This window comes from Haliotis rufescens, unplaced genomic scaffold (genome assembly GCF_023055435.1).
Source record: "Haliotis rufescens isolate VD_foot unplaced genomic scaffold, xgHalRufe1.0.p SCAF_16, whole genome shotgun sequence".
NCBI classification, from domain to species: domain Eukaryota; kingdom Metazoa; phylum Mollusca; class Gastropoda; order Lepetellida; family Haliotidae; genus Haliotis; species Haliotis rufescens.
The window spans coordinates 2,958,822-2,985,568 of record NW_025963846.1 but is presented as its reverse complement, the minus strand read 5'-3'; the positions used below and the strand labels follow the sequence as shown (position 1 = coordinate 2,985,568).

General features: G+C 39.4%; 1 protein-coding gene across 5 annotated transcripts in view; it reads right to left on the bottom strand.

Moving 5' to 3' along the window:
* Positions 1–25,779, bottom strand: part of LOC125380980 — a 31,707-nt gene extending 5,928 nt beyond the window's left edge. For 2 of the 5 annotated variants that reach the window (XM_048396784.1, XM_048396787.1), the window contains exons 1-21: positions 22,124–22,214; positions 16,389–16,461; positions 15,833–15,952; positions 15,063–15,308; positions 14,569–14,751; positions 13,690–13,827; positions 13,353–13,490; positions 13,016–13,153; positions 12,679–12,816; positions 7,219–7,350; positions 6,711–6,854; positions 5,305–5,416; positions 4,908–5,005; positions 3,733–4,052; positions 3,343–3,430; positions 2,922–2,986; positions 2,566–2,602; positions 1,844–1,941; positions 1,127–1,252; positions 784–923; positions 248–383 (exon numbers count right to left, since the gene is read on the bottom strand). In XM_048396784.1, coding sequence (XP_048252741.1) covers positions 248–383; positions 784–923; positions 1,127–1,252; positions 1,844–1,941; positions 2,566–2,602; positions 2,922–2,986; positions 3,343–3,430; positions 3,733–4,052; positions 4,908–5,005; positions 5,305–5,416; positions 6,711–6,854; positions 7,219–7,350; positions 12,679–12,816; positions 13,016–13,153; positions 13,353–13,490; positions 13,690–13,827; positions 14,569–14,751; positions 15,063–15,308; positions 15,833–15,952; positions 16,389–16,443 — 2,652 coding nt within the window. In that variant the 5' untranslated portion in view covers positions 16,444–16,461; positions 22,124–22,214. Of the gene's footprint in view, positions 1–247; positions 384–783; positions 924–1,126; positions 1,253–1,843; positions 1,942–2,565; positions 2,603–2,921; positions 2,987–3,342; positions 3,431–3,732; positions 4,053–4,907; positions 5,006–5,304; positions 5,417–6,710; positions 6,855–7,218; positions 7,351–12,678; positions 12,817–13,015; positions 13,154–13,352; positions 13,491–13,689; positions 13,828–14,568; positions 14,752–15,062; positions 15,309–15,832; positions 15,953–16,388; positions 16,462–17,247; positions 17,353–22,123; positions 22,215–25,700 lie in introns of those variants that run through there. The other 3 variants (XM_048396785.1, XM_048396786.1, XM_048396788.1) reach the window with 3 other exon arrangements.
* Between the last annotated feature and the right edge of the window lie 968 nt (positions 25,780–26,747).

The following is a 26,747-nucleotide window of genomic DNA, read 5'->3' as shown; positions in this document are numbered from 1 at the left end:
TAGGATTCGAAAAAGGCACAAATTCAGCATTTCTGAGGTCTGCAAGTGGCATGAAGAAATATGAGTTCATATTCCGGAAATGATCCATCCCCTCATTAACCACTATTCAAACTTGTTGCCTTTGATTAAAGCTGCAACAAATAAAAGGTGCATAAGAGGTCAGGTAAGGTCAAAATCGTTTGTATGCTCATTGAGAGGCTACATCAGACTATAACATGGATATACGTAATGATTGCAACATTCTCACCACTGTTTGGACCATGTTCATCCGGTCTTCTCTCATCTTGCCAACACACATAAACACGTTGACTTTGTTTTCATTCTCAGCCTCCTCCATCAGATGATCAAGAGCAATGAATGTCCCTGTCCGGCCAACACCTGCGCTGATGAAGAAGAAGATCGCTGCATATAAATAAAAGTGACAAAACCCTTTCCATATTCATAAGAAATCTCTGCCAATTATCAAACGTACAATTCCGACTTTATCGTGAGCATTTGTTTATAAATCACTATCATTTGTTTGTTTGTTTGTTGTTTAACACCGCACTCAGCAATATTCCAGCTATATGACGACGGTCTGTAAATAATCGAGTCTGGGCCAGACAATCCAGTGATTGACATCATGAACATCGATCCACGCAACTGGGATCATTGACATGCATCAACCAAGTCAGCGATCCTGACCACCCGATCCCGTTAGTCGCCGCTAACGACAAGCAGAGTCGTTTTTACAGCAAGCCTGGGTTGCTGAAGACCTATTGTAAGCCGGATCTTCACGTCTACCTGCAATGAATGACCATGGGTCTGCCTTTCGCGCCTTCCTGTTTGACCATTCTCCAGAAGCTGACGAGGGCTGGGGCGGAGGGGACACCATGGTCTGGCCAAGAGGTGAAGTGAAAATGTCTCACTACTCTCTCTTCAGTCTGCGTGTAGGACCAATAATGAACTGATGTACATGTATTAATATAATTCCTAACAGGAAGCTGAATATGTTTCATATAATAATGTAAATATTTGACAATACAATATGTGATTATACCCCGCGAATACAAAAAATACATACGAATTATATATTTCGTTACTTTCAAGCACATATCATGATATCGATATTATATAATATACATACAGATTTTCGAACCAGAAAGGTTGATGTGGTGTAGTCAGCTCTCGCGACTGCCTTCTTGTTGGTTATGCTGAAGTCTCCATAGCAGTCACTCTCGTATTCAGCAGGCCAGTATTGTTCACACCTTTTCTACAGAAATGTAGAACAAATGACCACAAAATTCTAATGAAAAGAAAACTCATTTTCCTCTGAAAGCGTGTATCAGTTTAATTTAGTCTAACATAAGAACTGAACTTTGAAATAGTTTATGCCGAACAATGTTACAGCAGCGCCAGCCTTTTGGGGTATATTTGAGCATGCTCTTCCAACCAAGATACGACTCTTGCTCAAACGTTGTTTGATCAAGCTTACACTATTCAAGTAAAGCTTTCAACACGTTTTATGGCAGACATGTCGAGGGGACATTTCCACATTTGACACATCAGTGACATCAAGATGTCTGATGCAATTCCCTATTTTGACCATATGGTCCCGTGTTTTTCGGGTGAAGGGTTGACTTGCCTGTGCATGTGTTTTTGATCGATATCATCTTTTGGGCCGCATGCCCTCACCCTTTTAGTAAACACTAAGTATCATCACTATTTGATAGTGATTCATAAACGCATGATCATAATATGGTCGGAATTGTTCAATCGACTGTTTTAGCAGAGGTTCCCTATGATTCTTGTCGGGTTTTTTTTATTATTATTATTAATTTGATGTATCAAAAATACGTCCTACTTTGTTCTTCATCATCAGGTTTGTCAACATGACGATTTCCGTGACATTCTCTTGCCATATCATCTGCCAGAAGTCAGTGATCGTAACAGGTGTTGGGCCTGAAATTACATCCCATCATATGGCAGAGGTCAGAGGTTGTAACAAACCAAAATATGAGTTCATTATTACAACTACAATATATACCTCTGCCCTTTCATAGTTCTAGCTTCAATATGTGTTGCTAAATGGAAATCGACCCAAGCTATTGATTAAATTGAAAGACAATTGACTCCATACATTATGTAATATGTGAGCATACATTCATTCTTATACAAGGCCCTCAAAGGTGAGGTGAGGTGAGGTGAAATGGGGTAACGTCGCGTCCAAGATTACTTTCACTTATATAGCGACGTGCATGCACGTGTGGCTGCTTGTACTAGTCCGGACTGATGCCGATTTATAGTGCTAGCTCACTGAGATACCATGCCGCAGTTTTAACATGAATACCCCACTCAGGCACAGTATACTGACTCCGAGCCGACCAGTCCTTGTCTTAGCCCCTTAAATGCCGAGCGCCAGACAGGGAAACAACAAGTACCATATTTTAACGTCTTCTGGTATGACGCGGCCGGGGATCGAACCCTCGAAATTACACTCTCCGGGCGGACGCTCTACCACATGACCACGGAGGCGGTCTGGCCCTTAAAGGCAAAACAGAGACATGGTGCAGTAGTTTTTGGTACCTTGTGCTGCTATGTACTTTGGATTGTCATCGTGTCCCTGTGAACATTAATACAAACTCAAACAATATAATAGTGTTTGCTTTAAGATTTCAACTAGTGACCGCCATGTTAAAGAATACTGTAACACATTTCTTCAGTCCAAATGAATATACATGCTGGGAACTATGTGTGACCTTATCTTTTATCTGGAGACTCGCAATGTTCATATCATGAACTATAATATCCACACCAAAGCATACACACTTTGATCTATCTCGATACGTGTTGAAGGGAACATGAAACAAAGTTAGGAAAAATACAATATAACCTTCATTTACAGTTATGTATAATTTTGTAAGAACAGATATGAGACTAACTTTGATGTAGTTAGCGTTGATATAGTCGTCAGCCCCTTCCGTCAGCACCACTCTCGAGTGATCATCTGTAAATGCAAATATCATCTGTTTGCAAACTACTAACATGTATATTTATGTTACGATAGCCATAAGACCTTAAATTTCAGGTTCGTGTGAAGGCTTGTGTGTTTTTGCAGTATATTAATTAGAAACTAGAATGCCAATTGTTTTTACTTAACGAATAGTAAGAGGCGACTAACGGGATCAGGTGGTCAGGCTCGCTGACTGGGTAGATGCATGTCATCGATCCCAATTGCGTGGGTCGATGCTCATGATATCATTCACTGGATTGTCTGGTCCAGATTAGATTATTTACAAGCAGAAGTCATATAGCTGGAATACTGCTGAGTGCGGCGTTAAACAAACAAACAAACAAACTTACAAGAATACAGGGCGACAAAGCGGTTCTTCTTCTTGTTTTCTGGTCTCTTTCCAACCACATGGGATCGCCTTGCCCCATAAGGAATGGCCTAAAAGTTGTCAGAGTAAAGCTATGTAACTATATTGTGTTGTCTCAAGTTTCTCGCGCGTATTGATCTCCGATATCCTGTGCGAGTCGTAATGCGACTAAATGAATCAAATGGTCAACATGGCTTGGTTGATTGCCAAGCTGGAATGTTGCTGATTTCGATGTAGCAAAAGATTAAATAAATGTATATCATATTTGGCGTGCCTAGATGGACAAAACAATAGCAGCATAAAATACATCGATACACATATTGTCTAAAACGAGTAAACAGGTTATCTTGTATATATCACCGTCTTAACAAACCTGGAATTCTACTTCAAATGATTTCTTCTTTTTATCCATGATGCACTGGGGCAGTTTATCCAGCATCATATGAGGAGGTATCCAGTTGTAGTAAGTAGCAGCTGCCTCGGTATCTACGTCTACATCAGTTTCCACAGAAAACATGGCGTCCTCGTCATCAGCATCTAGTAGAGGTCCTGAGTTTGCCCAAGAAGGGTCATCACCAAGTAGAGGTCTTGGTAATACCTTACCAGATCCATGATCCAGCGGAGGTTCATACAATGCCCCAGCATGCCCATCATCCAGGAGTTGCTCATATACATGTTCATGCGATTGTTCGCCTGTATTGCAATAATATCATGGGTGAAGTTTTGAATGGATGACATTAAAAATTGCCACTAAATCAGATTTTAAATTGGGTCTTGAAATAATACTCTGAAACTGGTAAACTTTCAGTATGTGTTTGGTTCAAATTCTTGTTTCAGCACTCAACTTTCAGTCTGTGTGAAGGAACTTGTATTTTACTAATACTGTTACACAGGCATGACCTTTTACAAAAAGTATTGCACGTATGATTTAAATCAAATGATTAAAAACTGGTTATAAGCTTAAATGACCAATCCAAGTAAGGAATATTTAAAAGCAACGATCAACATTTACTCCAGAAAAGCGTTCACAGGAAGTCCATGTGAAAATCAGTGTAATTTTCTCTGCTTGTCCTATTCATTAGACATTTGTTGTAAATTATGAAGTTTAACATGTGCAGGTGGGGCCACGGGATAATGACCTATTTCGTATCAGATAACTATGGGTGTATCATTGATGATGTGTGACTGCATTGCCCTGTTTAATGGTTGGAAGTGTTAGTATATACACTTATATATCTAGACCTCACAATGATTGCTTTTAGCAATATGTTGACGTACAACTTTAAAAGACATTTGATTATGACTTTAAAAATATATATTCGTTCAACGATTTACTGGTCGTCGGTCTGAATTCTTGTTTTGACCCCGTTGTGACCCTTGGTGCGTCCTATGGCTACTCGTGAATATTAAGTATATTATTGATTTCACCCAAACCGCGTTCGTTACACTTACTGACATTTCAGTCATTTCAGTTTGGCTGTTGAGTGAAGCGATTTAAAATCATCCTAATGGCATTAATATACCAAATACTGAATACTGAATATTTACCAGAAGTTGAACTTTCCACCATTGTAATCACGTCATATTGAGAGTGCAGACGCTCGCTATTATGTATTTCTGGTTCTCCTGTGTCTTCAGTTATTCTCCTTAAATTAATATGGAAATTTGTTGGGTTTTTTTATAGAAATGTAATTATTATGTCAAAACCCTGTCCATAAACATAACGCACATCTCTAAAAAGCAGAGTCTACTGCGCAAGATATGTTAATAGAGATCTATATTATGCTACATCACTAAATATGTTGTAGCACATATAAAATTTGAACACTAATTTAGTTAACCAGTCACTTAAGTATGGATAATTCACATAGTCTGATTCTCAGTTCAAAATATTTTCTTATTTCTTATTCAATAATTTCTATAACTGGAAATTGGACTAGCATACCGTCTTCTTCTGTAGATGACGACTGCTGCTACAAAAGCAGCGATGACCAACATTACTGCTATTCCTCCTCCAACCATCGGGATCACAGCAACAGGAGACTGTGATTGAGCGTCTAGAAAATATATAATAACTGTTTTTAATATGATTACTATGCCGAACGTTCATGACGCAATCATGCTTTAAGGTTTTCGCATTCTGTAAGGTCAAGATCAAAGTGAATGCCATTCATAATGTATGCGTATTTTCAGTAAAAATATTGTTTGTTTCTGTGCATGGGGTAGCTATACTGTTTGAAAACTTATCTATGGCAATTGAAGACAAGATATACGAAGTAGGACATTGTGACCTTCGTTCAGTGTGCAGCATACACAATCTCAAAAATATTGTTTGAAACCAGGTGGTGCTTGGATATATCAGGATTATTGTATCATGTATAAACAATTTATAACCAAGAGAAATCAGTTGGGCACACTGATATGGCATGTAACGGGTCAGTACCGTTCTCTAGACTATAGCATGAAAAACACTGTTACCACTGAATTCAAGAAGGGTGGCGATCAATGAACCTGAATACATGCCATCCGTAAAGCGGGTTCGAGATCCTACGACGTCATGAGTGATGTGTGTACAAAGTCAAGGTCATAATGATAGTCATTCGAAAAGGATGCTTTACATTTTCACCTAAATGCCTTTTTCTGCATATATATTAAAATATTTTTAAATATTATCAATTGTTATACCAATTGAATACTTAATATATATTAGTGATAATAATATTTCGTTGTCACATTAATTCCACCAAGGGACATCATATTTGATTTATATGCTAGATAGGCCTTTGAGATGTTCTTGAAATAATTGTCGCTAATAGCGAAGGGCAAATTCACTTCAACATGTTAGAATGTTCATGATAACTCAAGGTTCTGACTGTCCATTCTTATATGATATCTGGTACATATGTTCCATATGTTATGGTGGTGCATTGAATGTGGTAAACTCTTGAGCGACTTTTTTTGAAGATAAAGGTTCACTTGAATGATCATTCTTAAGGTAGTTCTGCTCCCGTGTGTACTGGACCAATCCTGTGTTTGCATTAGATGTTTTAAAAGCAGGTACTTGAAATAATCAATCATGTGATTGTCTGAAAGATCATTAAAACTAAAGTACATGATAACATTCTATTCAAGGTAACTAGTGGCACGAGGCTTCCTGTGCACGTGGTTCTGATTAGTACATGTCTCCAACCGGAAGGCACATCTTTCAACTGGAAGTGCATACGACTTGATGGAGGCAATTGCACTGCATTGAACATATGTGTATCCAAAACATTTTGACATTCAAAAGAAGGTGAGGAAGGAGTTGATCCCTTTTTGCATGCAAAGCAATCATCGTTTTAGAGTACTCACCCGTCCGACAGAGAAGATCTGTTTGGTCATAGCCCGATAAACAACCCTCAGAACACTCTCCAGACAATCTCTCACATGGAGTATTACCCTGACACTTGCCACATGTTTCATTACATGCTTCTCCGTAGTGAGTTGAGAGGCAGTCTGTAAATACAATCAGCTGACCTTTAAATGTTTAATTGTGAAATGTAGATTTTCAAAAGAGTACATGAAGTTGTATATGTACAATACATTTTGCGGAACTTGAAGTCTGTCAGTTGGTATTAATCAGAATTTTGACCAGTATTTCGATTACATTACAAGCTGACATCTAAATGTCAAAGAAAATTCCAATGAGGCCTTACGAGACGTAGGCATTTACTCCTTCGTGAAACCAGGGAGTCTGTATAAGACGATCGGATGTGAAGACAGAGGGATATGACGAGGAACATCACATGTCATAATTATTCTAAATTAAATGTTGGTGTGAAAGGGTTTATCTGCAACGAAATTGATTAATTGAATTTACCCTGACAAAATGGCATTGAAAAATTTCCAATACAGCCGTCAATGCAGGTTCCGTCCCTGTTGTCACATTTAGAGTTCAGACAATGCCGGCATTCTGACGTACAGTTTACGCCATACATTCCGACATTACATGCTGAAACATATGCAATAATATTTGATAGAGTTGTGAATATGAAAAAGTAGTAATTTTCAAAAGTTTAGTCAAATATGTTAAGCAGCTCTTGCAGACAAGGACCAAATGATACATAGTAGGTCACCATCCAATCTACACGTGCATATACATGAAAAGACTGATGTTTACTTTACTTTAGGGTACCAAGGGCTCAACGATTGTTTGTTCAGTGAATTGAACGTCACCGAAGACAAAATAATATAGTGTCCATTATATCACCACTTAAAGGCCCGTATGTAATAAATCAAGGAGACTATACGTTTCTGTATCCTCGTTGAATGACACTATTTCCGAATCGAGAAACTCCTACTTCCTTTACCTATATACCATGTTACAACATTATGTGAGTGAGTGAGTTGGGTTTAGCACCGCTTGTAACCATATTCAAGTTATATCGCGGCGTGTCAGCTTAATGTGGGAGGAAAGCCCGAAGTGATGCAGGTCTCAGATGTTTACCACTTCGGTGAAACCCACGAGCACGGGTATTACAACTTTAAGAGGTGACCTCATTAAATTGTAGGTACATTGAACATGCATTAATTACTGTGTTTCTCGAGGTACTGTATGCGTAACACTCTCGGCCTACTGAAAAACACTATATTTTACAACAAACACCAGCAGGCTTTTCTAATGAAAATCATACACTATGAGATGTCATCGTACATTCGCAGTCTAAACAAAGTATAGTTTATACCTCTAGCTCTTTTTGATCTCTCACAACACACACCGAATGTTCAGTTTATATCTATAGACTTTATAGTTCCATAATACAATGATCAAATACATTCTTCATATACTGAACAACAAAAGTTCCTTTGACATTGAATAAGATTTAATGCAAAGTTATGTTTTTTACCAAATGTGAAACAATTACGGTTTGCAACAAATAAAAGACTCCTGTAAGTGTTCAAATGGTTTAATTTGCCATACTGACTTCAGAAAATGCGTGATTTCATAAAAAAACATGAACATACCAAAATGTCAATTTGCAAATCAATAGCGTGTGTGTCCACCTCTGGTTGCGATGCAAGCAACACATCTTCGTCTCATGGAATGGACCTGGTGTCGCACAAAGTCCTGTGGGATATCTGTCAATATCTGGAGCATGTTTAGAAGTTCCTGGAGTGTCTGTGGAACACGTGGTTGACGTCGATCCATCTCATCCCACCTGTGCTCGATTGGTGAGAGATCAGGGGAGCGAGCCGGCCAGGGGATGACATTCACGTTGTTTTGTTGAAGTGAATCCTGAACCAGTCGAGCAATATACGGCCGGGCGTGGTCATGTTGAAAGGTAATGCCTGGGCCAAGACGACGCAAAACCGGTAGAACAACAGGGCCGATGATCTCGTCGTGGTAGCGCTGTCCATTGAGATTTCATTCTACCACTATCAAACGGGTCCTCTGTCTTGCCCCAAACCATAACGCTGCCGCCCCCGAACCGATCTTCTTCCATGACACAATGATTGACGTAACGATCACTTCGACGTCGGTACACTCGAATCCGTCCATCGCTGTGGCTGAGGTGAAAACAAGACTCGTCAGTGAATAGAACCGGTCCCCACTGCATGGCCGTCCAGCGTAGCCGCTGTCTGCACCACTGTAAACGTGCTTGACGGTGGTTTCCTGTCAAAATGGGACGTCTGGCGGGTCCTATGGCCACAATCCCTGCACATCTGAGGCGACGACGTACGGTTTGTGAAGATATTCGTCGAAGGCCAGGGATGCTTCTTGCAGTCACTGTGGCTGGCTGGCTGGCTGGAATCGATTTCGTAGGTGTGTTGTTCGAATCCAGTTGTCTTGTCGATTATTGGTTCCCCGGGGCCTGCCACTCCGAGGATGGTCTCTGACTGCATTCGTCTGTTGCCAACGTTGCCATAAACACCAAATAGTGTTTCTGTGGACGTTAAATTGTCTTAAAACATCACGTTGACTCGATCCTGTTTCAAGCATACCAATGGCTCGCAGACGCTCATTTTCGGACAGGCGTGGCATTTCGTAATATTGAATAATTGCTTTATTTTGTTGTTTTTCTGAGTGGTTGTTGTCAACACGATGCTAAACAATGCATATGGAATCACGTTAACGCACATGTTTTTATACCCATTCTTGGGTAGTGAAATGCATGGGGCTTCCACTTTTGCGTGGAATGCATGCGTTTCATAGCAGTTGCGTTTTTGTGACTTGATTCCATACATGTACTACAATATTGAAAACCAAACTTTACTCGTTTGAAAAATACACGAAAATATTGGTGTCACAGGAACTTTTGTTGTTGAGTATATTTCGGGTTCAGTGTTCAGTTTCAGGAAGAATTACTAACAGTTAGGTGTGAGGGAAAGTGTTATTTAATAAGCCTATACTTACATAAAAGGATAAATACCACAAACAAATACGAAACAGCGACAAAACTTGTGATTTCCATTATCACAAGACCTGTCTGCTAAAAGTATCGTTCATTGTACGATTCCGACGATGACCATAAACATGTGTTTATGAATCCGTAACGAATAGCGAGTGAGTGAGTTAACATCTAACGTCACATCGACAGTATTTCAGCCATATGGTGACGAACTATCGAATAGTGATGAGACCAGGTATTTGCGAAAGGCCCACTGATGGCACAAATATCACAAATATATGCAAAAGCAAGTCAATTGCTCACCTGGCAAAACACAGGAAAGTTTGGTAATGTGATGAAAGTATATGGTAAAAGTTATGTAATTTTTAAGGTGATATTCACTTATATGTGTAAATACACCTGTTCCTTCAGCAAATATGTTTTGATGCCGTAGTAATTATCTGAGCAAATTTCAGTGTGAACAAATTGAACAAAATAAATGCGATACCATCCGACTGGATTACATTTCCGACATAAACCATGTCATACGTCATAATTCGCTTTTCATAATCCGACTCGCCATGGAGCGAGCTACACAACCTATTAACGTATATTACGCAGAGGCGTTTCACACAGTGTTCTCACAGTAAATCATTGACTTCTTGAATATCTTTTAAAATGCGTTTATCAAAATGTATATATGTAAGTTTCTTTATCTTTTATTTTCGAGCAATATACAAACAACTCAAGTCTTGTCACCATTTCAACACTTTTGAAGTACTAACGAGCACGCTCTTTCTACGAAGATTAAAAGAGCGTCTTACGACTCTTCCTCACAAGTTTTACGGCCTTAATAAAGTTTTCAAATCGTTTATGGTAGACAGGTGGAAGACATTTCCACATTTGACGCATCAGAGACCAAAGTGATGTCCGATGCATTTCCCTATTTTGACCATAAATTATTATGTTCCCGTGTGTGTGTGTGTGTTTTTATGTGAACACATGGCGTGCCTGGTATCGTCACTAACTAATTGTGATAAACATATGCTTATGATATAGCCTGAATCGCACCTGCTGGGTTGGTCGGGTTGTCTAATGATGGGGCCGTCTCAGTGGTCTTGTGGTAGAGCGTCTGCCCGGAGACCGAAAGGCGTTAAAAGATGGTACTTGTTGTTACCCTGCATGGCGCTTGCCATTAAAGGACTAAAACCAGGACTGGTCAGCTCGGAGTCACTATTCTGTGTCTGAATACTTGTATATTTGGGTACTCATGTTAAACTGTGGCATGGAATCTCACTTGGCTGACACTATGAAATCGGTATTAGTCCGGAGTAGTACAAGCAGCCACACACACACACACACACACACACACACACACACACACACACACACACACACACACACACACACACAGAGGCATGCACTTCGCTATATAAGTGCAATGATCTTGAATCCGACGTTAAAACCCATTTTACCTCACCTCACATTACCTGTTTAATGATAATTATTTTACGGGGGTATCTAAGAAATCGAGAGACTACTTTCTTGTTGGAAAGTATTGGATGACAATAGCAAACGAGCGCAATTAAGTACACAGAACTTGTATGTATAACGTAAAATCACCCAATATCTTCATGGTTGTGACAACTAAACGGAAATACGAAAAGGCGACACTCGCATGTGTTGTGTCCGTTACAGTAGCTGAATCCAGTACCCTAAATTGACAGAATAAGACAAATGCTGCCACACATGAGGTGAATCGAGTGTCCAAATACATGTAATTTATTTGTCCTTGTACACACGTGTTACGCAATCTGTATTACTGAAACCTGGAGGACAATCACTTGAACACTCGCAATTAATCTTGTCACATGCTTCTGTGTTTAGAGAGTTGCAACGGTGTCCACAGTCATACCCATATAGTATATCCTGAATTACAAAATGCCACTGTGTATTCAATATGACAATGCATGATTTTAGGAATGCGATTGCATAATTGCAATAGATGACAAAGAACATCGTTGCGTTCACATCTTACACCACAGAAACCATAAGGACGTACTGACATTAAGTATCGTATGAAAAAATATTACTACAGCCTAAACATACTAATTGTTAAACAGACGACACGCATGCAATAAGGATTTTGTTGGGTAACACAAACTGGATCAGTCGGGTTGCCGAATAAAAGTAATTATTGACTAGAGATAGATTGATTTTTTACATTTATCGCCGTTCTTACCTACGACGAAAAGTGATGACGACAATAACAAAGTCATGCAAATTGAAACACTAGCTCATTCAATAATTAGCATTATCAATCTAGGTTGAGTGACCTCGAATTTGAGCAAGTAGGAAAAATCCATTTAGAACAATTTAGAATTATGCCAAATGCACAAAATCTACAAAGAAATATGCGGAATGTTTCAAAAACGGCGAATGTCTACCTCCCAAATTAAAGGCAAATCATTGGATGAGAATAGCTAAAACGCGTATTTATTTTTTGTTGTTTTGTTTTTGTTATTTAGCGCCGCACTCAGCAATATTCCAGCTATATGACGGCGGTCTGTAAATAATCGAGTTTTGACCAGACAATCTAGTGATTGACATCATGAGCATTGATCCATGCAATTGAGATACGATGACATGCATCAACCAAGTCAGCGAGCCTGACCACCCGATCCCGTTAGTCGCCTCTTACGACAGGCATGTCACCTTTTACGGCAAGCATGGATTGCTGAAGACCTATTCTATCCCGGATCTTCACGAGTCGGGTATCTATGATGAAGTAAACATATGCGCGTGTATATCGTAAATGGTTACATTCTATCCTAATGAGTGACATATCCAAAAATAGATCCGATTAAGCGACCCACTTAATCGCCACCACAGAATAATAAATCCTAAGATATATAATGTGTCCCTTAAATATAGGCGTGCTTAATACATACATGTTTGGCAATCTGTACCAGTAAACCCTGGGCGACAACCACTTGAACACGCGCCAGTAATCTTGTCACATGATTCTGTGCTATTAAGACAATTGCATCGTTCTCCACAGCCGTCACCAAACCAGCCGTCACTGCAGACTGAAACGTTCAAAGATATATCTGGGCTCCACAAGAAAATTGATGCTTTAACTCTTTGAAGACAGGGAATTGTCGACTTGAATGTTTGATTTTGAACCTTTTACCAATATATGCTACCACGCTTACGAAGGATTTAAAATGTAAACACAAAGGTCAGAGAAATAGTATATCCTAAATTGCAGGTGTCCTTCATACATACGTGTTTGGCAATCTGTACCAGTAAACCCTGGGCGACAACCACTTGAACACGCGCCAGTAATCTTGTCACATGTTTCTGTGCTATTGAGACAATTGCATCGTTCTCTACAGCCGTCACCAAACCAGCCGTCACTGCAGACTGAAACGTTCAAAGATATATCTGGGCTCCACAAGAAAATTGATGCTTTAAATCTTTGAGGACAGGGAATTGTCGACTTGAATGTTTGATTTTGAACCTTTTACCAATATATGCTACCACGCTTACGAAGGATTTAAAATGTAAACACAAAGGTCAGAGAAATAGCATATCCTTAATTGCAGGTGTCCTTAATACATACGTGTTTGGCAATCTGTACCAGTAAACCCTGGGCGACAACCACTTGAACACGCGCCAGTAATCTTGTCACATGTTTCTGTGCTATTGAGACAATTGCATCGTTCTCTACAGCCGTCACCAAACCAGCCGTCACTGCAGTCTGAAACGTTCAAAGATATATCTGGGCTCCACAAGAAAATTGATGCTTTAAATCTTTGAGGACTGGGAATTGTCGACTTGAATGTTTGATTTTGAACCTTTTACCAATATATGCTACCACGCTTACGAAGGATTTAAAATGTAAAAACAAAGGTCAGAGAAATAGTATATCCTTAATTGCAGGTCTCCTTCATACATACGTGTTTGGCAATCTGTACCAGTAAACCCTGGGCGACAACCACTTGAACACGCGCCAGTAATCTTGTCACATATTTCTGTGCTATTAAGACAATTACACTCTTGTTCACAGTCATCTCCAAACCAGCCGTCACTACAAACTGAAACGTACAAAGACATATCTGGGGTCCACAAGAAATTTCCTTTTTATTTACGGAGCTATCTACTGATGTCGAATGGTCTGACCTTGAATGCTTCACGAGCACGTGTATGGTGCTGGCAAATCCAGAATCATAACCAGAGCGAATCTTGGATTACAACCATGACCCATGTTAAACCATGTTTAAGATTCTGGCACGCCAAAGAAACGCAACTCTGCATAGCGAATTACGGCGACGTAGAAGTCTGGACATTCGTGATCCCTGTTCACGTCTAGACACCTGGTAGGTAAAGACGTGTTACAAAGTGGATATTGTTAATGTATCTACGTGTAGTGCTTATGTTTACGACATTCGTGGACATTCCGACTAAGGCTTATGTCCCTAGCAACCTATGCTTGTCGTAAGAATCGACTTACTAGATGGGTTGGTCAGGATCGCCGACTTGTTTAATTGCATGCAATCGTATTTGAAAATCACTGGTTTGTCTGGTCCAGATTATATCATGTACTGGCCCGTGTTATACAGTTCGGAATATTGTTAGGTGCGGCATTAAACAAAAAAGGATGCAAAACAGAATATACGATGTAAACAACATTTGCATTGTTCAAATTGCAACACGAATAATGCGCGTCAAATAGTTGATAGATGAAACTTACTGTATTCTAGGTCCCAATACTTACAATAAAATACAGCCTAAAAGTAAGAGTAGGAAGAATACATACAGTGCTTTCATTTCCTCACCAAATATCAACACCTCACACAGAGTCATGAAGGTTGTTCTTGGTATTTGTATGGTGACCTTGTTTCCCGCGAGAGGTTGTCGACAGGTAACGTCAACGACTGACGGAGGAGTGACATTCTGTGACCAGTTGTAGCACATTTGTTCACCCACAAGTATCTGCATGCCTTCGTCTCGAGCTCTAACTATGAAAACACACACTCGTGACATACAGTAACAATTAAAACATAAGGGAGCATATATTACCAAACGTACATTATCTACCTACTTATTATGTTCAGTTGCGTTATCACAATGTGCTTAAACGTTACATGTAGACTTCCACTGATAACCCATCTCTAGATACCTATCAAACTACAGCTTCCACAGCAACAATTAATAAACATGAAAATAATGGTACAATACACGTGTACTTTCTATATATATTATTATGCAGTGTTTTTACTTCATCTGAACTGAGAGATACATAGAAGGCATGGTCCAGTGCTGTACTCACAGTCACGACGCAGATAAAGTTTAATGTGGTGAATCCTGTCCGTACTGGACGTGTTCAGGTACACGGTCCACATAGGGAGCATTTGTTGCGTTGTGTGAGAACATGTATATGGCTTGCTGTTGAAACTTGTATTAACCCCGCCATCTACAGCGTGTTCTGCGTTGAAATAATATCTGGGAGCTAGCCACCATTTGTTTTCACTGTAGGTACTTGTTTGGTTGGCAGGCCTTCCTCTGGCAACATTTTCTGCAGAAAACGTAAGTTTCATGTATAACACAATATCAATTGAAATAAAAACATCTCTGGAGAATATTATGTATGTAGCAGATCCCAATACACTTGAGAATACATTCCCATGGTAATAAATAGAAGCGATAAACCCCTTCCATAATCACATCACATGTATCTCATAGGAGTATTATCCAAACAACATATGCAATATGTCTACAAAAATAATAGTACACATGTATGTGAAATAAAGAAGGACAAAAATATATTGAAATATAATATACTCGTGTACAGTTTGACCAGAAACTACTGAGAATGCGAACATTGTAAACTATAGACTTTTTATGTCATCGATCATAGATGTCAAGATCCAACTCATGTCATACTTTACAAATATGACAAACGGAGTTGTCTCCCTTGAATCAAAGCCAGAATAAGTTCTACATATACCTTTGATATGGTCAATATTCATGGCCAAAATGGTAAGAAAAATTCTCAACAAATTCTGGTCAAACTACACTTTCAATATTTGACGAACTCACGTTTCTGACAGTACGGACCAAACCACCCCTCCTGACATCTGTCTGCACTGCCCACCTGGCTACAAGGGGTAGAGGGGAACACGGTGCAGGCACTAGTGGTGTTACAGTGACACTCCGCCGCTACCCAACACAGAAACTAGATTTGATGCAAGGTAACCATACTTACGAACACATACAATTTAGCTTATAATGTAACCCCAAACTAGGTTTTGATAAATTAAATTCTGAATTACCTGAATTTTGAAAGATGTTCGAGCGCATCGCTCATTGAGAAATATCTTAAAAAGAATTTATCCTAGCTATATCTTTTACAAAAAGAGACACGTGTAGTTTGAGATAATGCGAACTGTCTTCAGCATATTTATTAAACGTTTCTATCGACTTTGTCATTGTAAATGTAACATACAGGATATCTACTCCTGGTTTGATTGAAATAGGAGTGAGTGAACTGTATGCACACTGGGCAATATCGCGGCCTTCTCCTGATGGCTGAAACCAGAAACCAAGAGTTGCAAGGGATGCAGGATTGAAGCAACTATAAATAGATATGTCCTACCGATAAAATCGTGGATTGATGAGACCAAAAGCACGATAATCAAGAACCGATTCATGGCGTTTCCCTTCTGTCACTGGAAAAATGACAATGAAATAATATCAATTGTTTCAATCAAAACCATTTGTAAATCATTGAACATAACAACCACAAAGCATTCACAAATCAGTCATTTAGAGGAATACCTGATCTCCTTGCCCGAGGTCAGACACCTCGGTATGACCAAGGGCATTACTCCTGAGGATGGGCACGTGATAAGGATGATTCAGCTTCAGATTCAGTTTCGCAGTTTTTTCACACACACACACACACACACACACACACACACACACACACACACACACACACACACACACACACACACACACACACACACACACACACACACACACACACACACAATCTATCTCTCTCTCTCACACACACACACACACACACACACATACATACATACATACATACATACATACATACATACATACATACATACATACATACATACATATGCTTTAGCTTTTCTTCGTCTTCTTCAGTGAAAACGATATCAAATCCTAAACTTATTCATTCCCCGCTTTCATATTGCCATTTAACCAGACATTTTGTGACGTCCATGAAAGCCCACCGCAGTATCTTTATGATATCTTTATGATATTTATTATGAATATGTGATAGTATATAGTTCTTATGTTTTTCGCTATTTACCTCATATACATTTTCACAGAAAATAGTATGGGTATTTCACAAAATCCAAACCCCGTGCGGACCCGGTGTAGAATGTGTCCTCCATTGCTAGTCATAAAAAGTGGTAATTTGGTAACTCGTTTGCCCCCCTTTGCTTTACTTAAACTGATGAGACGCTCACTTAAAATTTGCTTGACTGTGTGGATTCTGCAATTGCAAGGGAATCAGACAGTAAATCTGAAAGATCTTGTTTTCCGTGTGAGCGGGCATGTGATGCTAAGCTACCTGAAAGAAATTGATATGAATCATCAGTTTTAAATATGTATGCGAATAACTAATTGCTTGTTTTTAAATTTGTTGTGATGGTTTTATCAACTGACATTATTGAAGGCTCTGTCCAAGAGTGTCACCCTGTGTGACATGCAATCATAATCGATGTGACCATCATTAACCAGTGTTTGAAGCCAACTACTTGCTGAACATATTTTTTTAAATATTAGCTAGTATTGTACACAACTACAGGTAGCTAAAGTGATGACGCAAATGTTGCTAGGGTATCGTGAAGAAAGCTGAGGAACCGTAAGTCTCTAGCTTTGGTTACAGTGTTTTAAATAGTATCAAATAATAGTGTTATGCCAAAATATGATTAAAGTTTGGTTTTAAATATGACTGTATTCAGGACTCACTTGTGTGTATCTCAACGTGTTCTCGTCGCTGTATGGCTGAAATAATGCCGATGCGAGGTTAAATTTTAACTCACTCACTCAATCAATCAAATAGTGCCAAATCCTGTGCATCCATGTTTGTTTAAATAGAAGACCGCACAAAGGGAAGCGTCAGTCAATAGTTTATTGAGCAAGCAGACATTGCATCGATGTATGAAGCATAAAACTAGTTCCTGCCTGGTGACCTCATTTACATATTTATCGGATCTTGATAATTGACAAGATGCATAGACAGCCAATTAAGTCGGCTGCGACTAATTAACTCCTGGGGGTTCCCTCCCATAACGTAGACCTCCAAAATGCAGACCTCCCAAAAACAGTTAAAATTAGCCCACTAATTAAATGGGCTATCCTGGTCACACCTAATTAATGAATGGACTGGTCCACTCCCCTGGGTGATACTATTTTACTTAATCAAGGGTACAGGGTACTAATTACTGATGCAACCAGCCATAACGAGTGTTGTTTTAATGGGTCCGCGTTTTGGCAGGTCTACGTTTTGGGAAGATACCCTCCTGGGAGTTAATGTGTGTTCTAATGAGTCAATAACCTCGGCTGCGTTAAATAGCGAGAAGTAAACACAGAGGACCTATCCCTAAAAAAAGTCTCTTGGACAATACTATAGACGAACAACGCCTGAATAGCAAAAAAGTGTTATAGACTAAAGTCACTTTGACTGAGCGAGGAAATTCTAAACCGACCAAATATGCAAGGTACTTGACCTAAAAGAGTAGCTAGACTCACAATCGTTGAGAAAGGTACTGTATCAAAAGAGTAACTTGACTCCAAATTGCCAATAGGTATTTGACCAAAAGTAGCCAATCACGGAAAAAAACACGGATTACTAAAAAAACGGAGTATGAAAAAGCCAAGCTAACGAGTAAAGCTCCAAACAACCAGAGAAGGTCAGTCCTAGATTTTCGTAACCTGATTTTCGAATGACCACCCAGTGCGCGGACCTCGGAGAGAACAACTTGCCCAATGATATATACTGGAGAACTAAACAAAATAAGGAAAACCCGAATAACCAACCAAGTGCTAAACCAGTAGGGGAAATGTAAGTACCAAGCTTAAGCGCTGAACATATGCTCTCCAACGGTACCACTATAGATTTTCAACCAGATATGTACAATTATTGAGGTGACAAAAATGACAATAAATACATAAGAAATATCTACCAGTACCAGATAATCGCACTACTGCGTGAAAATCAAAGTTACAAAAATACATTTTCAAAAAATGAATAAGTTTGCGTACATATACGAGATAACATATACAATACATATATGATAAAAGAATGCGATTAAACCGCTAGATAATACAATTTACGGGTCACTAGTTCTCTAACAATGAATGTAAAGATACCGGACAACGAAGACCGACGGACAATTAAGGGAATCGGTGCGGTCACTAGACCGTGACAAGACTGGTTTTACGACCCTATAAACGTGCACTTTGCAGTCAGATACTCCTTATGTGTGAAGGCGAGGCATGCACAATAACCTTGCCATGATCAACCAGGAAGAAAATAGGCGAGGCATACACACGCCTGAATAGTGTGCGTTGAAGCATTTACATCGACTGTGACAAAGTTACATCTACCCGTAAATTAAGTATTGCACCACTGTCCGCATGGTGGTCAGACTCTTAAATAAAATTAAATAATATATTAAATAAATATATCAGTTTGATAAATTCCAGTCACACTGTTATTTATAGTTTAAAAACTAAAACATAATCATAACAATGCTGAAATTGTACAGGAACTGGAAATGTAAAAACAAAAGCAAAAACAAAAACAAAGAATAACATTATTATAAATCATATTTAACGGTGAAAAGCTGTCTATTGAGCAGTATTCATGTTTTTTCTCAGATGTTTGAAAATGCCAGTGCAATCGCGTGGTCATGTGGTCCTGTGTGCAGCGCAAAGGTCACAAATTGCGTGAAGTCAAACAACGATGTAGCAGTCGGGTGGATGACCGCGTCCGGTAGGTTGACCCCTGAGAATGTGTGGGGCTTCAGTCCTGCCTCACACTTAGCACATGGGGTGTCTTCTTTATTCGAAAAGTGTCTCCGTTCACCCAGCAGTGACTGGGTACCCGGTAGCATGTCTGTTAACATTCTAGCGCCTCACGGGCAGCTTGGGTTGTATAGTCCCCCGGGAGAGGAGAATGAATATCGAGTGCACACATCCGTTCATCGGGGTAAAGGCTTTGAGCATGCTTGAGGGTGTGGTTTTGGCGCATTATATGCACATTATCGGTGTTTTTACTAGTCGTGTCAAGCATAATAGTGCTACTATGTGCCAACTCTAATAACCATTTTATGTACAAATCCTTGTTTGAATACTGAACTATCCTATATTTAAGGCTGTATTAGCACGGGTGTACAAAAATGCTATTTCCTGTATTACCAAATACTTTCGAGACAGATGCATCACATATAAAAGTATATTTCACATATTGTTCACAACGCTCATATTTGTAGACTGGAAATAGTTGTCATACGTGATATTGTAATGCTCTAATTGTATTATGAAGATGGGTTAACGTTGGCAGGACAGTCGGTCGATATGAGTGAGTGAGTGAGTGAGTGAGTGGGTTGGGTTTTACGCCGCTTTTTACAGTATTCCAGCTATATCAAGACGTGTCAGCTTAATGTGGGAGGAAAGCCTGAAGTGATGCAGGTCTAAGACGTTTACCACTTCGGTGAAACCCACGAGCACGGGTATGTTGCTGACAAACCTAGAAACATAATCGGGGCGAACCGGGATTCGAACCCACAACCATAGGTTTCAAGTGACGCAACTCTGCACAGTGAATCGCGGCGCCTCAGACGACTGGGCCACCCGTGACCCCGTCATTCGATATGTCCTGGTTTTTAATAATGCATAGACTTAGACCAGATTGGACATTAACTTCACTGCCAATGCAGTTTCAGGGAAGGGGAACTAGAACGCAGGATACTTCCAAACACGTCTATGATCTGTCATATCTATTTTATACGATACTAGATACGACCTTGTTCTTTATGGAAATCCGCACAAGTGTATTATCAATGCTTAGCCTTGGTGTTATTTTGTCACCAAGTTTTATTGTTGACTAATTGTTCAACAACTTCATTTGGATTGTGAAGCTACAAACAAAGTTTCTGTTAAATGTGCTTCCATGTGTCAAAGGAGCAGATGTGTCTTCCCATGGTAGTTAATGTCTTGCTGTTTTCTTACAAACCTATTATTGCATGTATATATGTAATACCTTTTCACAATATGGACAGATCTCATTTGCCATAACTACAATATTTTAATTGTCCCATAACTATTACAGGGAGACGCTGGGACCATGTATGTGTGCAATGTACCTAGTGGCCTGTATTTGGTACGGTTCATGTGTATTAACATAACAGTGAGAATGCTCCTTTGAAAACCCAGTGAGCCCTTCCACGACACTTTCAAAATACGTTTCTCCTACACCTACATGAACGTGTGTATTCATCCATGAAACCTCGTTAAAAGTCAGAGTGAATGCAACATTGTATTCTGTGCTGGCGAATGCTACGACCTGTTTAGAGCTTGTCGATATGTAAAAAGGTAAAGGATAAATGGCGAAAATTGATATCACAATAATTAATGACCCGGTGTATTTGGCACATTGCTTTGAATCGTGTTTGAATCATGTCTAATCTACATGGTAAAGTTTTCGAGTCGAAGACTCAAATCAAACGTGCCTATGCATAACACGCTAGTGTCATAATACTGTACATAATTAACTTCTATAATTGATCATTGAACATGTATATATTTACTGGAAGCCATAATAATCAATTGTTCTATGCGCTTACTACCGGGCAAATTAATGTATACACCCATGTTTGATGGCGGCTAAAAATGAAACAAACAAAAAATGGTTATTCGATGATGATGTGTTTGATACAGGTATCATAGTTGTGTTTTGGACCTCAAGTGTGCAGTATGTTCTGTGATGTTTTCAGCCTAGTAACGTTTTCATAACGTTTGTAATTTTTGGTCAAATCAATTTCTCATTCATCTGTAAATAATGTTTGTTTTTAGGCAAACAACTAAATGCATCGACTGTGAACTGCTGAGAGGGGAAATTTTAATAAATATAAAACGTCAACGCCAGATAAAACCAAGTTTGGATCATTCCACTGGGTGCAAAGCTCGAAATAAAGGTGTATATAAAATGAAAGGATATCACACAAATACAGTGATGACACCAGGTTTTCGCGAAAAGGGTAAAAAATATCCATTCTAAGATATGACTTGAGTTACTTTCACATTCACATAATTTCAGAATAAGCCCTTAATTACCTTGTCGCAGCTTGTCACGAGCAACCAGGAAGCAATATACGCGAGTTACAGGCACATAGCTGTTTGTCGTGAAGCAGTTGCATCGAGTAGGACATTGTTATATGAGTGTTTTTATTCTTGAATGTGATACTATGATCTCGAATTCCCCGGGTTACTCAGTCATAAAACAGAGTGTATTTTGTGAACATTTCCCTACAGTTGCCTTTATTTTAACCCTCATATAAACCCGTGAGGGATCCGGGGTAAAATAGGTCTTCAGCAACCCATGCTTGCCGTAAAAGGCGACTAACGGGATCGGGTGGTCAGGCTCGCTGACTGCCGCGTGGACCTCGCTAAGCAAATATATTACTGACAATTTCAAATATTTAGGAATTAGTTAGGATTATTTCGGACATAGTGACTCAACGTGCTGCGTTCATGGATCAATGAGGAAACTATATTCAGTGATACTTAACGCGAATCTGATCTAGCACTGTTAAAAACGTGTTAAGACCTGTGCATTGTTATGTGAAGATAGGTCCATTTGTACTTCATTTGTGTGAGAGGGTATAAAGTCTCAAATATGAGAGGGTATGCAGTGTTGAGCGTGAGATAGTGGCAAGCTTGAAGACTGGAATTGATGTTTATGTACACTAGTACACTCAGATTTAACTTTAAAGTGATATCCGGTACGAAGTATAAAGTGACATCCAGGATGTAATATGAGGTTGTTTTCCGGGTGTGATAGGAAAACGATATCAGGGATGTACATACATGTAGTGTATTGCAGCTAGAATGGATAGAATTAACACCAAGCGGTCCACACGTTTTCAGGGAATGTCTGACTGTATCAATAATGATTTCGCAAGTAGTTCCAGATTTGACGGCAACATATACATTAAGTCTTTACTTGTAACCGAAAGATATTTCACAAATACAAGTTACAGGAAACTTTGACAACACCTTTAGAAAAAAAATGTCTCCAGCTATCCAATATACAAAGGAATATTGGCAAAAGGTTGTCTTGTTAATGAATGTAGAATGCAAACGAGTCTATCCTCATACTTTAATATATGCTTCTCACTCATGCTTGTTCATCCTTACTTGGTACTCCAACTTCGTAATGCCTCTCAAAGACGTTAAAAGCAGCAGGGTTTGCACGTGTGTGCTAAGGTGTATTCAACTGATTGTACAAATGTATGGACAAAGATATGTGCGGTGCAGGTTTGTATTTAGGTTATACTAAGGAGTGTACTTAGGCATGTACTAAGGTGTATTCAGCTGAATGTACCAATGTAGGTTCTACAGTGAAGGTTTGTATTAAGGTTATACCAAAGAGTGTACTTAGGTGTGTACTAAGGTGTATTCAGCTGAATGTACCAATGTATGTGCCAAGATGTGTACTGTGCAGGTTTGTATTAAAGTTATACCAAAGAGTGTACTAAGGTAATGTACTAAGGTGTATTCAGCTGAATGTACCAATGTATGTACTGAGATGTGTACAGTGAGTGTTTGTTTTTGAGTTAAACCAAGGAGTGTACTTAGGAGTGCACTAAGGTGTATTCAGCTGATTGTACCAATGTATGTACTAAGATGTGTGCTGTTCAGGTTTGTATTTGAGTTATACAAAAGAGTGTACTAAGATGGGTACTAAGGTGTATTCAGCTGAATGTACCAATGTATGTACCGAGATGTGTGTTCTGCAGGCTTGTATTTAGGTTATACCAAGGAGTGTGTACTAAGGTGTGTACTGTGTCTGCAAAAGGTGTTCACCAAGGTGAGACTGGCTCCGCGGACTTATGAATAGAGCGTCTGCCTGGAGAACGGAAGGTCGGGGGTTCGATCACAGGCCTCGTCACACAAAAAGACGTTAAAAGATGGTACGTGTTACACTGCCTGACGCTCGGCATTAACGGTAGAAAACAAGGACTGCTCGGAGTCACAGATGGGTATTCATGGTAAAACTGCGGTATGGTATCACAGTGGGCTAGTGAGTGAGTGAGTGAGTTGGGTTTTACGCCGCTTTTAACAGTATTCCAGTTATATCAAGGCGTGTCAGCTTAAAGTGGGAGGAAAGCCCGAAGTGATGCAGGTCTCAGACGTTTACCACTTCGGGTATGGTGCTGACAACTATAATCGGGGCGAACCGGGATTCGAACCCACAATCATAGGTTTCTGGCGTGCCCAATGGACGCAACTCTGCACAGCGAATCGCGGCGCCTTAGAAGACTTGGCCACCCGTGCCCCCCTCAGTTGGCTAGTACTGTAGCACCGATTATATAGTGCACTACTCTTAAAGGCGACGTTAATCCCCATTTCACCTCACCTCACCAAGGTGTCTACCAATGTATTTATCAAAGTGTTTACTAAGGTGCGTAATATTGTGATATTCCTTTGGGTTGTAGGAACTTGTAAAAACAAAAGATGCCTTCCAGTGAAGTATGCATATACTAGTATTAAAAACGCACGTGAATTAACTAGGTAACCCATAGACTCAAAAATGAATATGTACCTATTTGTTGATGCATATGCAACTATACTTGTTTCATAATTTTACAACAAAATATTCAGCAAACGTTAAATGTCTGAATAAAATCCCCATAAGATCACTCCTTGTTGAAAATGAGCATTTGATTTGGCATGAATCATACACTGCAGGGCAACAGGTCGTGCAAACACCTATTCATTATTTTGTGTTAGGTTTTGAAATATGCTTTAGAAAAGTCACGTCCAGTCAGTCCTCGGGAGCCTCTTTTCTATGACGTTGTGACCCAAGGTAATTCCAGAATAGGTATTTTATAGCTCCCTGCAGCAGTGAGTCATTTCCAACTGGTTAACATGTATATAACGTATACTGTGAACCAACCCTCTCAATTGAGAGTGGAGTATGACCCATTTTACCTCCACGTATAAGGAACTAAATCAGCTTTATATTCAGTGCACCTAAATTCGAACAATGTGAAAAACACTGTATACTATATCTTCGACTAGCTTCTACGCCCATAAACAATGTTGTTTCAATTAATAAATGCTTATAAGTCAGATGGATGCAGCACATCTATAAGATTCTGTTCATTTTATGTTCACAAGGATCCTGTTTACATATTGGATATACCTCGCCCGAGTTATTTATGTAATGCTCTAATATTTATATACGGACGGTTTGGTTTGGTTTGTTTGTTGTTTAACGCCGCACTCAGCAATGTTCCAGCTATATGACAGCGGTCTGTAAATAATCGAGTCTGGACCAGACAATCTAGTGATTGATATCATGAGCATAGATCCACGCAATTGGGATCCACTCGTTTATTTACAGACCGCCGTCCCACAGCTGGAATATTGCTGAGTGCGGCGTTAAACAACTAACCAACCAACCAATCCAATCTCATTTTCGAGTTTTGGTTCATTTTGCCATTGATTTTTATAAGGCGGCAACGCGACAATGCGACAATGTTCCTTATAGGATTCCATAGTCTATACCTAGCATGATATTGCCTATTCGGTGAAGATTGGTCGCTAACTGAAGACTTATTGAAACAACATGAAATCAATAATTCACAATTTCAGTCAGAAAGATTGCTTCGGAAAAACAACTTACCTTGTCTCATCTTGGTACAAGCAAACAGGAAGTAAATACGCAAGGCAAGTAAACACACAATTGTGTCCTCTGCTATGCAACATTGACTATGAAATAATTATTTTTATCATTGAAGTGGGCACTGAACCACGTCCATGTATTTTCCTCAATTTGATTACAATGTTTATGAATTGTCGGGGTTCTCTGGTTGTTCTCTGGTGTTAGCGGTGTATATTTACTCGGTGATAAAGCAGAGAGAGGGTGGTATTGTGAACTTACTGTTCTACCCTATATGCCTCAAGCGATCAAGTGATCAATGGCCCACTTGTAAATGCGATTGTGGACAATTGTAACACCCTGTTAAAATTCAAATAGTCGATGTGTAATGCCACGTGCTTTTTTTTTTCTGTTAGAGATAATTTGTCTGGTTGCTTTCTTGTTTGTTGTTTACCACCGCACTCAGCAATATTCCAGCGATATGGCGGCGGTCTGTAAAAAATCAAGTCTGGACCAGACATCCAGTGATTGAAAACATAAGCATCAATCCACGCAATTGAGATACGATGACATGCATCAACCAAGTCAGCGAGCCCGACCACCCGTAAGTCACCTCAAACGAATTTTCGGGAATCTGTTAGATACAGTTACGAACAGTATTTAGAAGGAGAACTATATTTAATACAAAAGCTTCTGAAATGACTATCATCTATGCATTTACTTACAATTTCAACAATGAGGGGATTTCATCAGCACCGGTGTTAGACGTCCAATAATGTCTGAACAAATCCTTCTGGGGTATCGTGCAGGAAGTCGAGGCACCGTAAGTCCCAATGATCCCCAATGAGGTGGCCTAGCTTTGGCCACTAGCTAGCCCACTGAGATACCATGCCGCAGTTTAACATACATATATACTGAACCGCAAAAGAAACGTCACCGTGGATAGATATATGAGAAACCTTATACTTTGAGACATATTAAACAGATAACATTTGGCAAAACTGATCATTAAGGTTGAAATAAAAGTCTCAGATGTTCTTAAAGTGAAACACAACACTAGTCTCTGAGAAA